This window comes from Heteronotia binoei, chromosome 11 (genome assembly GCF_032191835.1).
Source record: "Heteronotia binoei isolate CCM8104 ecotype False Entrance Well chromosome 11, APGP_CSIRO_Hbin_v1, whole genome shotgun sequence".
Taxonomy (NCBI): Eukaryota; Metazoa; Chordata; class Lepidosauria; order Squamata; family Gekkonidae; genus Heteronotia; species Heteronotia binoei.
In genome coordinates this window covers 76,725,252-76,741,418 of record NC_083233.1, presented here as the reverse complement: position 1 = coordinate 76,741,418, position 16,167 = coordinate 76,725,252, and the positions used below count along the sequence as shown (strand labels likewise).

The 16,167-nt window shown below is 48.6% G+C and overlaps 1 protein-coding gene across 1 annotated transcript in view; it reads right to left on the bottom strand.

The window, feature by feature from the left end:
• CDK2AP1 (cyclin dependent kinase 2 associated protein 1) overlaps window positions 1-16,167 on the bottom strand; it is a 30,271-nt gene that overhangs the window by 5,567 nt on the left and 8,537 nt on the right. The window contains exon 2 of the mRNA XM_060249790.1: window positions 3,992-4,098. Coding sequence (XP_060105773.1) covers window positions 3,992-4,098 — 107 coding nt within the window. The remainder of the gene's footprint in view (window positions 1-3,991; window positions 4,099-16,167) is intronic.

The window sequence follows — 16,167 nt, the reverse complement described above, 5'->3', positions numbered from 1 at the left end:
GCATTCTTCATTGTAAGCTTCCGCAGGCAGGAACCTGAAAAGCAGGCACAGAAATATTCTAAATCGATAAATGCGTTTGAAAGGTTTTCCCCAAAAATAAAGAGACTTACGATTTTACTGAACCCCCAAGGTCACAGTCACCTCTCACGGCTGGCTACATTACTCATGCACTGTAAGGGGATTTGTGGCAGTAGTGTTGATATGATGATCCCTCCAGAGATTGGCTGTGCTCCCGTGATGTCACAGAAGAGACAGGCAAGCAGCCAAGAGGCTCTCTAGCAGAGCACCTTCGATTCTGGGGAGGAGACAGGGCAGGTCTCGGAAGCTAAGGAGGGTCGGGACTTGGATAGGAGATGGCTGAGATCACCACGGCGCCAAAACTGCATAATTGGAGAGCCAGTTTGGTGTAGTGGTTAAGTGTGCAGACTCTTATCTGGGAGAACCGGGTTTGATTCCCCACTCCTCCACTTGCACCTGCTAGCATGGCCTTGGGTCAGCCATAGCTCTGGCAGAGGTTGTCCTTGAAATGGCAGCTGCTGGGAGGGCCCTCTCCAGCCCCACCCACCTCACAGGGTGTCTGTTGTGGGGGAGGAAGGGAAAGGAGATTGTGAGCCGCTCTGAGACTCTTCGGAGTGGAGGGCGGGATATAAATCCAATATCTTCATCTACCTCACAGGGTGTCTGTTGTGGGGGAGGAAGGGAAAGGAGATTGTGAGCCGCTCTGAGACTCTTCGGAGTGGAGGGTGGGATATAAATCCAATATCTTCATCTACCTCACAGGGTGTCTGTTGTGGGGGAGGAAGGTAAAGGAGATTGTGAGCCGCTCTGAGACTCTTCGGAGTGGAGGGCGGGATATAAATCCAATATCTTCATCTACCTCACAGGGTGTCTGTTGTGGGGGAGGAAGGTAAAGGAGATTGTGAGCCGCTCTGAGACTCTTCGGAGTGGGGGGGCGGGATATAAATCCAATATCATCTTCTTCAATAATTCTTCAGGATATTTAGCTGTCCACTTTGGTCACTGTCTTTGCCCTGATGAATCATATATCTTCAGATGTATTAAATTGAGATTCTTGTAGTTGGAGGTAACGAAACTATTATTATTATTATTATTATTATTATTATTATTGGAGACCATCTCCATTATTGTTATTATTGGAGACCACCAAGGAAGACTCTGCAGAGGGAGGCTATGGCAAATCATCTCTGCTTCTCCCTCACCTTGAAAGCCACTTGGTGGCTTTATTATTTGTTTATTTATATTCCGCCCATTCCCCCATTTGGGGGCTCAGAGCAGAGCACATCACAACAGTGATAAAAGCACAATAAAATTACAACAACTTCATGATAAAACCACTTTCAACGTTTAGTAAAGTGCAACAGGACGGTCCAGCAGGATGATATAAAAGAATAATATAGCAAGATGGTACAACAGAATGGCAGATCGGTACTACAGACTAGCACAAAAATAGTACCACAAGAAGTAGGGGAAGGCCAACCGATCGAATAGATAGATACCCGCTGCCTCATCCAAAAACCTGGCGGAACAGCTCCGTCTTACAGGCCCTACGAAAGGCCAGCAAGCCACTATGCCCAACAGACCCTTATACCTACTCCCCAGCATTCTTAGGTCTCAATGTTGTTTTGTGGCAAAATGCCCCTTTATCTATCAGACTTAACCATTCCTAGTAATCGCAGGGCATTTATGTTGGCTAGACTAAATGCGTTTCCCTCCAAAGTTTTACGTGAGAGATATCATCGAGTCCCTTCATGTGATACGACTCTGTTCCTGTGGAGCGAATATTCCCGACTCAATGCAGCATATATTGCTTGATTGTTCCATATGTCATAATCTCCGTAAAGATCTATTTTGCAAGCTTTTTCCTTCTCCCCAGATCTGTCTATTCTGTCACCCTGTCATTACTTACTGAATGATACTGAAGAAGAAGAAGATATTGGATTTATAGCCCGCCCTTCACTCTGAATCTCAGAGCGGTTTACAATCTCCTTTCCCTTCCTCCCCCACAACAGACACCCTGTGAGGTGGGTGGGGCTGGAGAGGGCTCTCACAGCAGCTGCCCTTTCAAGGACAACCTCTGCCAGAGCTATGGCTGACCCAAGGCCATGCCAGCAGGTGCAAGTGGAGGAGTGGGGAATCAAACCCGTTTCTCCCAGATAAGAGACGGCACACTTAACCACTACACCAAACTGGCTCTCCTCTGAGTGGGAGGTTAGTGAGGCTGTGGCAAAATGTTGGGCTGACATCCTTAAATTTAAATCTGACCATGTATGAATGCATCTGTAATCTCCGTTTCTTTTTGATTTTATCTCCAATGTTTAAATTTTTTTATATTCAGTGTATTCTCATTTGCAACGGTTATGCCATTAAAGGTTTGGTATGGTATGGGTGAAGACTTCTTCGTTTCCTCAGGCATTCCTTCCAAAGGATCCCTCCTTCCTGCCCTTATGTTTTTGGACACAGGGCTTTTAAATATGGCTTTAATTGGTTTACCATGTGTTTTTATAATGCTTGCTTTAATTGTAAGCCGCCCCGGGGGCCCTGACCGGGCAGAAAGGCAGGGCACAAATTTCACAAAAAAATTGTTGCAAACCACAAGTGGGACTTCTGAAAAGGAGAGATGCAACTGTACCTTAAGCGATGTGGGAGGGAGGGGTGCCAGAACTGCCAGAGAGCTGCTCAGGTAGAAGGAAACTTGGATATGCACAAAGCTTTTTTCTTATTGGTAGCAGGAACTCCTTTACATATTAGGCCACACAGCCCTTATGTAGCCAATCCTCCAAGAGCTTTCAGGGCTCCTAGTACAGGGCCTACTGTAAGCTCCAGGAGGATTGGCTACATCAAGGGGTGTGTGGCCTAATATGCAAAGGAGTTCCTGCTACAAAACGAACCTGGATATGTATCCAGCAAGTTTCTGCAGTGGGCAGGGCTGCCATAAAAGGTGCTGGGAAGAAGAGGCATCGTTTCATAAATCTGCATTTCTGGGCAGGGCTGTCGAACCAGTCGCCAACGCTAACAGAAGGCCTGGTGACGAAACATCTTCAACCATCTTTTGCATCCGCGGCAACCACGCTGATTAATTAGATCGTGCAAGCAGTTTAAAGCAGCTTTTTAAAATATCACAACTCAAGCTCTGTCATATTTGTGTTAACCCCCAATGAACCAGAGGGCAGCTTCTCCATGCAAAATCTTGAAGGCCTCGAAAACGAAAAAGGTTAAAGACAGATAGGAGGGCCCAGACCTGGTAGCCCAGGCAAGCCTGATTTGTCAAATCTCGGAAGCTAAGCAGGGTCGATCCTGGCAAGTACTTGGAAGGGAGACCTCCAAAGGAATACCCAGAACTGGGAGGCAGGGGCAGGCTTTATTCAGTCACCTCTCTGAATATCCTCCAGCTAAGGTTGCCAATCACCAGTTGGGGGCAAGAGGCCCTCCCCCCACTTTAGGGTTATCAGAAAGTGGTGTGAGGGAATGTCTTCTGGGCACTCCATTATTCTCTATGGAGACTGGACTCCATAGGGTATAATGGAGAATTGATCTGTGAGTATCTGGGGCTCTGGAGGGACTGTTTTTAGCAATAGAGGTACCAAATTGTCAGCATAGCATCCAGTGCCTCTCCTAACCCCCCCCCCCCCCCAAGTTTCAAAAAGATTGGACCGGGGGGCCTAATTCTATGAGTTCCAAAAGAAGGTGCCCCTCTCCTTCATTATTTCCAAAGGAAGGAAGGCATTTAAAAGAAGTGCGGTCCCTTTAAATGTGATAGCCAGGACTCCCTTCAGAGTTCAATGGTGCTTGTTACAACTTTGCTCCTGGCTCCACCCCCAAAGCCTCCAGATATTTCCTGAGCCAGACGTGGCCACCCTGCCTCCAGGCCCCCAGTAGAGGTCAGTCACCAGACATCACCATGGCTTCCAGGTGCACAAACACATTTTTAAAAAGCACCAAAATACCAAAAAAAAGACAGGAGGATTTTTACCTGCACGCTTTGCGTGTAGCCTAGAGAGGGGGGTCCGAAGTCATTGATAAGCTGCCGATATTGTCCAGAGCCCGCCATGCTAGTCGATGGAGAGTGGACGTTCCCACCTTTGCAGAACGAAATTTGAGGAGGAAAGAAAAAAAAATTGTCAACAGAGCCGTGTATTTAGCTGTCCGTTTTGTTCTTTAAAACCAGTCCCATCGCATTCTCCCAATAAATGCCCTTCTGAGGTGGATTGCAAGATCCATAAAAGGAAAAACAATTAGACTACTAAAGCCGCCAGCATTCAAATTGACGAAAGCAGCAAAAAGATCATGAATAAAGTGGCACAAACAGAAGGGGGGGGGGGAAGTGGCAGAACAGACGGGCACTGCTTTCATTCCAAAAGCAACAAAGATAGTAAAACAAGCAAGAGATCGAACAGAGGACTAGCAGCAAAAGTGGTAAAAGAAACTGGCAAAAGGAATGAGGGATATAACCGAGCCAACAGTCTCAAAAATCAAAAGACTTCCCCTAACACCTAAAGACAACAGGTTTGGGGCAAAGTGAATTATTGTGGAGGGGAGACCCGAAGTCTTAGAACAGCAGTCGGTGGAGGGGGGTGGGGGGATGACTTTCCCTTTTGCTTACCAGGCTTTGCTTCTAAAAGTAAGCCAAAAAGCTTTGGAACTCCCTTCCACAGGAATCTTTTAAAACATACAGTATACCCTGCAGATTTTTTGCCAATGGCACTCAAGGGGGTTTCCAATCGTTAAAAAACAATCAAAAACACGTGAAACGGCCAGAGGTAAAAAGGTAAATGTACAAACCACAACAGTTAATTCAGCAGCCAAAATAATACTGAGATAAAAAGCCAATAAGATTCCTGAACAACCATCAGAGCGAAGAACAAACAAGTAACCACGCAAAGGGAGAAAATGCACACGCACGAGCCTGAATCTACCAAAAGACGGAATAAACACAAGCTTTTATCTGATGCCTAAAGAAAGAAGCCAGGCACCAGGTTGGCGGGGGAAGACTCAAGAGGAGGTGGAGCCATAGAAAAAGCCCGCCTCCAGGGACTGCCCACTTTAGCTTCCAAGGGTGGGGGCACTGAGCTGAGCCACTGCGGGTGGTCCTAGGAAAGCGAAAGGCCCTTTAAATGTAAAACAAACTTTTTAAAAAACAAGGCACCGTCAAAACGCAAAGGAGGAATAGTGATATTGTAGAGTCAAACAGCACTGGGCTGCACAATGTAGGTTCCAGAGACAATCACCCTATAGGTGCATCACACGATACGAAATAATTCATTTTGCAACTGGATTTCTGCTATTCTTACGGGGGTTTCGAACTCATTTGTTATGAGGGCCAGGTCTAACATAAATGAGACCTTGTTGGGCTGGCCATGTCAGGTTGGGCCGAGCCATGTCGGGCCAGGCCATTTGTGTACCTATTTAAGATTAGGTAGCAGAGATATAAATTTGATAAAGGACACAGACCAACACACACATATATATTTTTAAAACTTAAAATGCTTAGCATTCATTGGTCTTAAAGATGCTTTCTTTGTATTTCTCCCATCCAGGGAACAGGACAAAGGAAGCTCTGGCTCTTTCCTTACTTCCCCAGGGGACTGGGGGGAGGAGCCTCAGCCAAGGGAGAGAGGCTTGGCTCAGTAACTGTTGTGTGATTGAGAGAGCCTGGAAAAACAAGCTCTGTCTCTCTTCCACCCCAAGGGAGGAGCCTCAGCCAATGCCACAGTATATATATATATATGTGTGTGTGTGTGTGTGTACACACACATATATTGGCCACTGTGTGACACAGAGTGTTGGACTGGCTGGGCCATTGGCCTGATCCAACATGGCTTCTCTTATGTTCTTATGGAGAATATAAAGGTTTTGCTCTGTTTCTCCTGTGTGATTGAGCAAGCCTTGCAAAGCAAGCTGTGATGCAGAAGGAGGCAAGAGAGAGGGAGAAGGAAGCTGATGACAACCAGTTGCTCGGGGGGCCTGATAGGAGCCTTCTGGGAGCCCGATTCGGCCTCTGAACTACATGTTTGACGCCCGTCTTACACAGTAAAAATCCAATTGCAAAATGCAATAGTTAGTGTAGTGTGAACGCACCCTAAATGTTTTTCTTAAGTAACAATTCTAGAGGGTTAGACGGCTGCAGAAACAATAAACTGGAGGCTTGTGACACCTGAAAGACTTGGCTTTTCTTTTTAATCTAGCATCCAATGGTGTGAATGCCAAGTTCACTTTTTCAGATCTCATTTGATGGGGGAAGGTCTCAAAGCAAACAGCCAGCAGGATCGTGAAAAACAAGTGCAGGGCAAGCAAGCAGTAAGGAAGGGGCATTCAAAGCTAATCAGGAAAAACAAGAGACTGTTCACTAGTCCTGCTCGATACTCCCTCTAAGCTGTGAGCAGAAATTCTGCTTTGTGAGCTGCTGGCATTCAAGTTGTGAGTGACTGCATACATTAGTTTGCTCTGGGGCCATTGTTTTCCTGACCTAAGACAAAAATGTGCGAGCTGGAGCCTAAAAAAACTGCGAGCTAGCTCACGCTAACTCAGCTTAGAGGGAACATTGCTTATGACTACTTAACCACGACACCAAACTGGATCTCAATCTCCTTCCCTTCCGCTCCCCACAACAGACACCCTGGAAGGTAGGTGGGGCTGAGAGAGCTGAGAAAACTGTGACCGACCCAAGGTCACCCTACTGGAGGAGTGGGGAATCAAACCTGGTCCACCAATCACTACTCCGAACTGACTGAAAACCAAGCCCGTCCCCTCATTGAAACAGCAACACAAATGCTGAATCTTACAAACAAAGGCAGAGGCATTAAAACAACCACTGAGCAGCCTTTAAAAAATCCATGTTAGTTTCTTTGCTGAATGGGGATTTCAACCTGAGCCCATCCAGTTGAACACACTCATCACTACACCTATGGTTGCCAACTCTGGGGTGGGGAATATCTGGAGATTTTGGGACTGGAGCCTGAGGCAAGTGGGGTTCGAGGAGGGTATAATGCCCTAGAATCCACCTTTTAACGTTGCCATTTTCTGCAGGGGAACAGATCTCAGTAGCCTGGAGTTATAATCCTGGGAGCTCTCCAGCTACCGCCTGGAAGTTGGCAACCTCCGAGGCATTCTTGGGAGGAGCGGGGTATAAATGAATAGAAATAAACAAAACGACACGACAGATATGAAAAAAATAATCAAAGTTAGCAGACATGCCCAAGGCCAGAGGAGAAGATAGTGTCAGAGACGCTGAAACCTGGGGAGGGTGTGGCAAAGGGGGAAGGAAAAAACATGATCTTTGTTCCCCCAGCAACATGAGACTTTCATAGGGTTGCCGGGTCCAATTCAAGAAATATTTGGGGACTTTGGGGGCGGAGCCAGGAGACATTAGGGGTGGAGCCAGGAGATATTAGGGGTGGAGCCAGGAGACATTAGGGGTGGAGCCTGGAGACATTAGGAGTGGAGTCAGGAGACATTAGGGGTGGAGTCAGGAGACATTAGGGGTGGAGCCAGGAGATATTAGGGGTGGAGCCAGGAGCAAGGTTGTGACAAAGGGAGTTCTGGCCATCACATTTAAAGGGACCACACACCTTTTAAATGCCTTCCCTCACTGGAAATAATGGATAGGGGCACCTTCTCTGGGGGCTCATAGAATTGGACCCCCTGGTCCAATCCTTTTGAAACCTGGAGAGTGTTTTGAGGAGAGATATTGGATGCTATGCTGAAAATTTGGTGCCTCCATCTCAAAAAACAGCTCCTCTACAGCCCCAGATACCCACAGATCAATTCTCCATTATACCCTATGGGAATCAGTCTCCACAGGGAATAATGGAGTGCTCGGCGGACATTTCCCCCTCCCCACTTTCTGATGACCCTGAAGTGGGGGAAGGGCCTCCATACTGGGGGGGGGGATCCCTTGCCCCACCTGGGGATTGGCAACCCTAGACTTTCAGCAGATCCCGACATCCCATCTCCTGAGCAAGCCAGCCCTTCCCTGTTTCCTCTGAACAAGCCGCTCATGGCCGTCATGCACAACCCCACCACCCGCTCATTCAGCAGACACATGCGCATTGATCCTTGCCCGCAGCAAGGCGCATGTGGAGCACCGCTTCCCCAGGGAGCTGCCGTCCCAGAGCATGTATTTTATGAAAACAGGTGCAACAAGCAAAGCTCCTGGGGACAAGACAAAAAAAAAAGACCAGGGGGGAATTGAGGGTTACGAGAAGTGTGCCAGTAGGCACTGCCAGAGGGAACCAAGCTCATAACTGCCAACGGAGCTATATTTTGGTCCCTGGGTGCATTCTCCACATTCGCCATCCCTGCAGTGCTCCAAAGCTAGCAGGAGAGGTCGCTACTGAGTTAAGGCAATCTCTTCCACCACCCCCACCACCCGAGAAAGACAGGCCAGTGGGAGCCTGGGGTGGACTTTACCTGTTCCCTTGCCGTCTGCCTCAAAAATGTAATAAGACATTGCGGGGAAGAAGCTACGCCGCGCGCCTTATCGAATCGACAGCAGCAGGCGCGGAGAACAAAAGGAGGGCTTCTTCTGGCTTGGCTGCGGCGCCAGCCCCTCACGCAATGCAGATGGCCATGCCTGCAGCCGTGCCAGCTAAGCCCAGCTGGAGGGTGAGGGTGGGAGACGGGAAGTGGAAATGCTGCAGATTTCCCTTTCCCTGTCAAAAAAAACAAAACCAAGCTGCAGCACGGCTGGGACTCCAGAGGCCATCTAGTCCAGCCCTTTCGGGGGAGGAAAGACAAGCCCTCTGGTGGCCTCTCTGCTCTGGGCACTGGGTGGCTCCAGGGGGGCACTGGGGTGAGAAAGGGACCCGAGTTTTTACCCTGGCGGAGGGAGGGCACTGGGAAGACTTCTGGGAGCCCTTCCATATATCGAAGGCGATGTACAGCAGGGGTCCCCAGCCCATGAGCCGTGGACCGGTACTGGTCTATGGCCTGTTAGCAGAGGTGCCGCACCGCCCCTTTCACTCCACCCGAATAGAATCATAGAGTCGGAAGGGACCTCCAGGGTCATCTAGTCCAACCCGCTGCACAATGCAGGAAACTCACAAACACTTCCCCCTAAATTCACAGGATCTTCATTGCTGTCAGAGGGCCATCTAGCCTCTGTTTAAAAACCTCCAAGGAAGGAGAGCCCACCACCTCCCGAGAAAGCCTGTTCCACTGAGGAATCGCTCTAACGGTCAGGAAGTTCTTCCTAATGTTGAACCGGAAACTCTTTTGATTTAATTTCAACCTGTTGGTTCTGGTCCTACCTTTCAGGGCCACAGAAAACAATTCCACACCATCCTCTATAAGACAGCCCTTCAAGGACTTGAAGATGGGGATCCTATCACCTCTCAGCTGCCTCCTCTCCAGGCTAAACATGCCCAGCCCCTTCAACCTTTCCTCATAGGACTTGGTCTCCAGACCCCTCACCATCTTCGTCGCCCTCCTCCGGACCCGTCTTGTCTGTATCCTTCTTAAAACATGGTGCCCAAAACTGAACACAATATTCCAGGTGAGGTCTTACCAGAGCAGAATAAAGCAAGTAGAGTGACGCAGAGCAGCCCCACTGCCCCTTTCGCCTGCCCGGGACCTGGGCGGATGAAAGAGGCACCGTGGCCTCGCTCCGAAGCACCACTTCTTCCATCTGCCCTGGTCCCAAGTGGGTGGAAGGGGCAGCATAGCAGAGAAGAGGAAGATATTGGATTTATATCCCGCCCTCCACTCCAAAGTGTCTCAGAGCGTCTCACAATCTCCTTTCCCTTCCTCCCCCACAACAGACACCCTGTGAGGTAGATGAAGATATTGGATTTATATCCCACCCTCTACTCCAAAGAGTCTCAGAGCGGCTCACAATCTCCTTTCCCTTCCTCCCCGACAACAGACACCCTGTGAGGTGGGTGGGGCTGGAGAGGGCTCTCACAGCAGCTGCCCTTTCAAGGACAACCTCTGCCAGAGCTATGGCTGACCCAAGGCCATTCCAGCAGCTGCAAGTGGAGGAGTGGGGAATCGAACCCGGTTCTCCCAGATAAGAGTCTGCACACTTAACCACTACACCAAACTGGCTCTCAGGAGACAGACACCCTGTGAGATGGGTGGGGCTGAGAGAGCTCACCCAGAAGCTGCCCTTTCAAGGACAACCTGCCAGAGCTATGGCTGACCCAAGGCCATTCCAACAGGTGCAAGTGGAGGAGTGGGGAATCAAACCCGGTTCTCCCAGATAAGAGTCCGCACACTTAACCACTACACCAAACTGGCTCTCCTTTGCTTACCCCTCATTTAAAGACCCCCCCGGGGGGCAGGGACAGGGTGGAGGGGCAGCCTGGGGTGGCAAACCCCCCAGCACCACCACTCCACACCAGTCCGTGGAAAAATCGTCTTCCATGAAACCGGTCCCTGGTGCCAAAAAGGTTGGGAGCCACTGTTGTACGGCCTTTACTTGCTCTTTCGTTTTCATTAGCCAAGGGCCACCAAAGGCCACAGTGGTACAGAAAAGGGAAAAGCTGCCCACTGACAGCAGGAATGCGACTTTGGGCCTGATACACTTCCACAAGCCATAGGATTACCAAGTCCAATTCAAGAAATATCTGGAGACTTTGGGGGTGGAGCCAGGAGACAATGAGGGTGGAGCGGGGAGACATTGAGGTGGAGCCAGGACCAAGGGTGTGACAAGCATAACTGAACTCCAAAGGGAGTTCTGGCCTTCACATTGACACCATTTATATGCCTCTCCATTCCATTGGAAATAATGAAGGACAGGGGCACCTACTTTGGGGGCTCATAGAATTGGACCCCCTGGTCCAATCTTTTTGAAACCTGGAGGGTATTCTGGGGAAAGGCACTGGATGCTGTGCTGAAAATGTCATGCCCCTACCTAAAAAAACAGCCCCCCCAGAAACCCACAGACCAATTCTCTATTATAGCCTCTGGGAATCAGTCTCCATAGGGAATAATGGGAGTGCCCAGCAGACATTTCCCTCTCCCCCCCCACGAAGCGAGGGGAGGGCCTCCAAACCAGGGATCTCCTGCCCCCACCTGGGGATTGGTAACCCTAATGAGCCATCTCATTGTTGCCAACCTCCAGGCTGGGCCTGGTGATCTCCCCGAATTATAACTGATCTTCAGATAATAAACATCAGTTTGCCTGGGCAAAATGGTTGCTTCGGAGGGTGGATTCTACCTCGGTGAGGTCTCTCCCCAAAGCATACTCGGCCTTCTCAAGCTCCAAACTCAACTTTCTAGGAATTTCCAACTCAAAGCTGGCCGTCCTAGTCCTCTAGCAGGACACCCCCTGCCAAGTCCTCTTTCTCAGGGGCCCTAAGAATTCTGATGCTGGCAATAGGATCTCCCAAGCAGAGAGCAGGACGCCTGCAAGAGCAAATATTATTATTAAAATGTGTAATATGCCTTTTCACAAATGCTCGAGATGGCTAGAAAATACCACTCGAGCAAGAAAGCCAAGACACCAATCAAATCTGGTGGGATCAGAACTGTGGTACAGATATCTTGGGGGACGCTATCCCAACTGCTAAAACAATCTAGTGAGGCTTTCTGCCACACGTCATCTCTGCCCAAGCACAGATTAGCCAGCATGATAGGCAGGGCCTTTTCCAGTGGTGGCTCCCTCATTGTGGCCCTCTTTTCCTCAGAGAAGCTTCTTCGACCCCTTCTGTTCAAAATTTGGGGAAGACAACAGAGAACGATTTATTCTAGCAGGAAGGTCTGAGAGGCAAAAGCTGAAATTTTCTTGAAGTTTATCCTCAGAAGCATTTCCTCAGTTACCATTTTGTGAAACTTTAAAAAAAAACTGATTTATTTTGGCTGCTCTGTTCTTTTTTTAATATATTTTCATTTTTTTCCATTCTTAATGCAGAAAATCACCTGGAGAGCTCTCCTCAGCACACAGCTGATATTATAACGCTCCTGTATAGATCTACAGTGCGGCCTTATTTGCGATACTGTGTTCAGTTCTGGCCTGTTTCTTAAAAAGGATATAGCAGAGCTGGAAAAACTACAGAGGAGGGCAACCAAGATTATGAGGGAGTTGAAGGACTTTCTGTATGAGGAGAAGCTAAAGAGACTGGGACTTTTCAGTTCGGAAAAGAGATGATTGGGGGTGGCGGGAACGTGATAAGAGATTTATACAATTATGCATGGGATGGAGCGAGACGACAAAGGGAACTTTTTCTTCCTCTTCCAAAATACTAGAACTGGAGGGTATCTAATGAAACTGATGGGCTGCAGGGGCAGACAAAATAAAATAATTCTTTAATCACTCTTTGTGGAATTCACTGCTAGCGGATGTAGTGATGGCTCAGAAATACAGTTTTGAAAGGAGGTCAGATAGATTCATGGAGAAGAAGTCTTATCAGTGGCTATTAGCCACAGTGACTGAGGAGAACATCCACATTCTGAGGCAGTCTACCTCTGAATCCCAGAGCCAGGAGGCAACATTAGGGGGAAGGCCTCAGCCTCTTTGCCCTGTTGCTGGACCTCCAGAGGAACTGGTTGGCCACTGTGTGAGACAGGAGGCTGGACTAGATGGACCCTCAATGATCTGATCCAGCAGGGCTGTTTGAGAGCCAGTTTGGTGTAGTGGTTAAGCGTGCGGACTCCTATCTGGGAGAACCAGGTTTGATTCCCCATTCCTCCACTTGCAGCTGTTGGAATGGCCTTGGGTTAGTCATAGCTCTCACAGAGTTGCCATTGAAAAGGCAGCTTCTCTGAGAGCTCTCTCAGCCCCACCTACATCACAGGGTGTCTGCTGGTGGAGGGAGGTAAAGGAGACTGTAAACAGCTCTGAGACTCTACGATTCAGAGTATAGGATGGGGTATAAATCTACAGTCTTCGTCTCCTCTTCTGATGTTCTTATGAAGGCCTTGGCCTCCATGTCCTGTGGTTGGCCATTGTGTGAGACAGGATGCTGGACTAGATGAACCCTCACTGGTCTGATCCAATGGGGCTCTTATGTTCTTATGAAGGCCTTGTCCTCCAAGCCCTGTTGTTGGCCCTCCAGAGGAACTGATTGGCCACTGTGTGAGAAAGGATGCTGGGCTAGATGGACCACTGGTCTAATCCAGCAGGGCTCTTCTGATGTTCTTATGAAGGCCTTGGCCTCCAGGCCGTGTTGTTGGCCCTCCAGAGGAATTGACTGACCACTGTGTGAGACAGGATGCTGGACTAGATGGAACACTGGTCTGATCCAGCAGGGCTCTTCTTATGTTTATATGAAGGCCTTTGCCTCTCTGCCCTATTGTTGGCCCTCCAGAGGAACTGGTTGGCCACTGTGTGAGACAGGATGCTGAACTAAATGGGCCCTTGCTGGTCTGATCCAGCAGAGCTCTTCTGATGTTCTTAACCAGGAGAGGGGAAACATTTCTAAATTCATTCAGTAGATGTTTCTGTCACAGATACAACACCCCTTGCCCAAATACGCTCAGCTGAACCTTGAGCACGAATGAGCAGCTAGCCAAGACCCAGGAGCGGCAGTGCAAGAAAAACCCGACAGCCCTATTTTGAGTCTCGTTTGTCCAGAATTCTTGGGTTGGGAATCCAAAAAGGATTGTCACAGCCTCGGACAGAAACCAGCCAAACCTGCTCTGGGGCTTCTGGGAAATCAGCAGCTTCAGTTTTTCACACATCCAAATGGTCTCATCTGCCAGCGCCTGAGATCAAACTGGCAACCTCCCAGAAAGAAAGGAAACGGCCTCGCCAGAAATTTCAGAGGATTTCCAGAGTACAGAACGAACCTGATTTTTTTCTTTTTACGCCTTTGGTATTGTTTGGGCAGACGCCACCTTGGTCTCAAGCTGTCGTGGCCTGCTTTCTTTCAGACGGGGCTCCTGTGCCACCAATGGCAAGTTTGGCAGGCAGAAATTCAACAGGTTTTTGCTCAGCCTGGAAGCCCTCAAACTTCAGCCCTTCGCCCCCCCCCCCCCTGTGGCAGCTGTGCCAAAATAAAATGCCTTCCCTCCATTGGAAATAATTAAAGATAAGGGCACTTTTTTTTGAGACTCACACAACTGGACCCCCTGGTCCAGTCATTTTGAAACTTGGAGGGTATTTTGAATAGAGGCATGAGATGCTTTGCTGAAAATTTGGTGCCTCTATCTCAAAAGACAGCCCCCCCCCCCCAGCCACAGATACTCACAGAACAGTTCTCTATTATACCTTATGGGAATTGGTCTCCATAGGGAATAATGAAGTGTCCAGCAGACATTTCCTTCTCCCCACCTCCACTTTCTGATGACCCTGAAGCGGGGGGGGGGGAGGGCCTCCAAACTGGGGGGGATCCCCTGCCCCCACCTGGGGATTGGCAACCCTAATGGCAACTTTGGCAGGCAGAAATTCAACAGGCTTCTACTCGGCCTGAAGGCCCAGGAACTTCAGCCCTTCACCCTCGTTGGCAGCTGTCCCAGAAGGAAAGGCAGCCACGGTTGCCGTCAAACCCAGAGAAACAGGAATACTGAGGCAAAAAGTTTGGCAACTTTTTTTTTTTAAAGAAGCTCTGTCTTGCCTCTTTAATAGATGCCTGAAGCACAGGTGTTCTCACCTGCTTACGTGCAGAAGAGAGCAAGGAGGAAGATCAAAGGCCCTATGGGGAAGGGCTGAAGGCCTTGGGAATGTTCAGTCTGGAGAAGAGGCGATTGAGGGGGGATGTGATCGCTCTCTTGAAATATCTGAAAGGCTGTCATTTAGAGGAGGGCAAGGAGCTGTTCCACTTGGCAGCCAAGGATAGGACCAAAGCTATGGGCTCAAATTACAAGCAGAAAGGTACCGGCTGAATATTAGGAAACATTTTATACAGTCAGAGTTGTTTAAAAGTGAAACCAGCTGCCTAGGAAGGTGGTGAGCTCCCCTTCGTTGGCTGTCTTCAAAACACGGCTGGATGATTATTTGTTGGAGATGCTTTAGGCCTGGGGTGGCCAACGGTAGCTCTCCAGATGTTTTTTTGCCTACAACCCCCATCAGCCCCAGCCAGCGTGGCCATGCTGGCTGGGGCTGATGGGAGTTGTAGGCAAAAAACATCTGGAGAGCTACCGTTGGCCACCCCTGCTTTAGGCTAATCCTGCACAGGGCTGCCGATCTCCAAGGGGCCAAACACTAGAAATAAACCACTGCTTTTTTACGTTGCAAATAAATGCTTAAGCAATTTCTTTCATAATGATGCAATTCTATGATTAGCATCACAAACCAAAATTCATTAAATGTCCATAGAAAAATCAAAAAGTTATTTCACACCACTCTTGTAAGGTAGTACTTTCAAAATGTTATTTCACACCACTCTTGTAAGGTAGTACTTTACAGTCCACTGTCTCAGTTCTCCTTTGCTTGAAAGACGTAGACGGCACCACGCTTGTATAGGATTCCTCCTATGGGTAGCAGACCGAAGTTTAACAGGTGCGGCGGCTACACAGGTCCTGGGTTCAGTTCTGTGCTTCATTCACCTTCCACTGGCCGCCTTTCTTTTAGCTTTGGAACCCGTGCTAAAGGCAGTTGCTCACACATTACAATACAATGTTATCATTCGTGCAAGCTGCAAAGTAACATTGTATTGTAATGTGTGAGCAATTGCCTTTAGCACAGGTTCCGAAGCTAAAAGAAAGCCGACCAGTGGAAGGTGAATGAAGCACAGAACTGAACCTAGGACCTGTGCAGCCGCCGCATCTGTCAAACTTCGGTCTGCTACCCATAGGAGGAATCCTATACAAGCGCGGTGCTGTCTACGTCTTTCAAGCAAAGGAGAACTGAGACAGTGGACTATAAAGTACTACCTAACAAGAGTGATACGAAATAACATTTTGAAAGTACTGCCTTACAAGAGTGGTGTGAAATAACTTTTTGATTTTTCTATGGACATTTAATGAATTTTGGTTTGTGATGATAATAATAGAATTGCATCATTATGAAAGAAATTGCTTAAGCATTTATTTGCAACGTAAGAAAGCAGTGGTTTATTTATAGTGTTTGCTAATCAGTACATTGCAGATTCCAGTTTGCCCAATCCTGCTTTGGAGGCCCTCCCTCCACATCAGGCTCATCAGAAAGCCGGGGGGGGGGGGAGGAAATGTCTGCTGGGCATTCAATTATTCCCTATGGAGACCAGTTCCCATAGGGTATAATGGAGAATTGATCCACGGGTATCTGGGGCTCGGGGGGGGGGGCTGTGT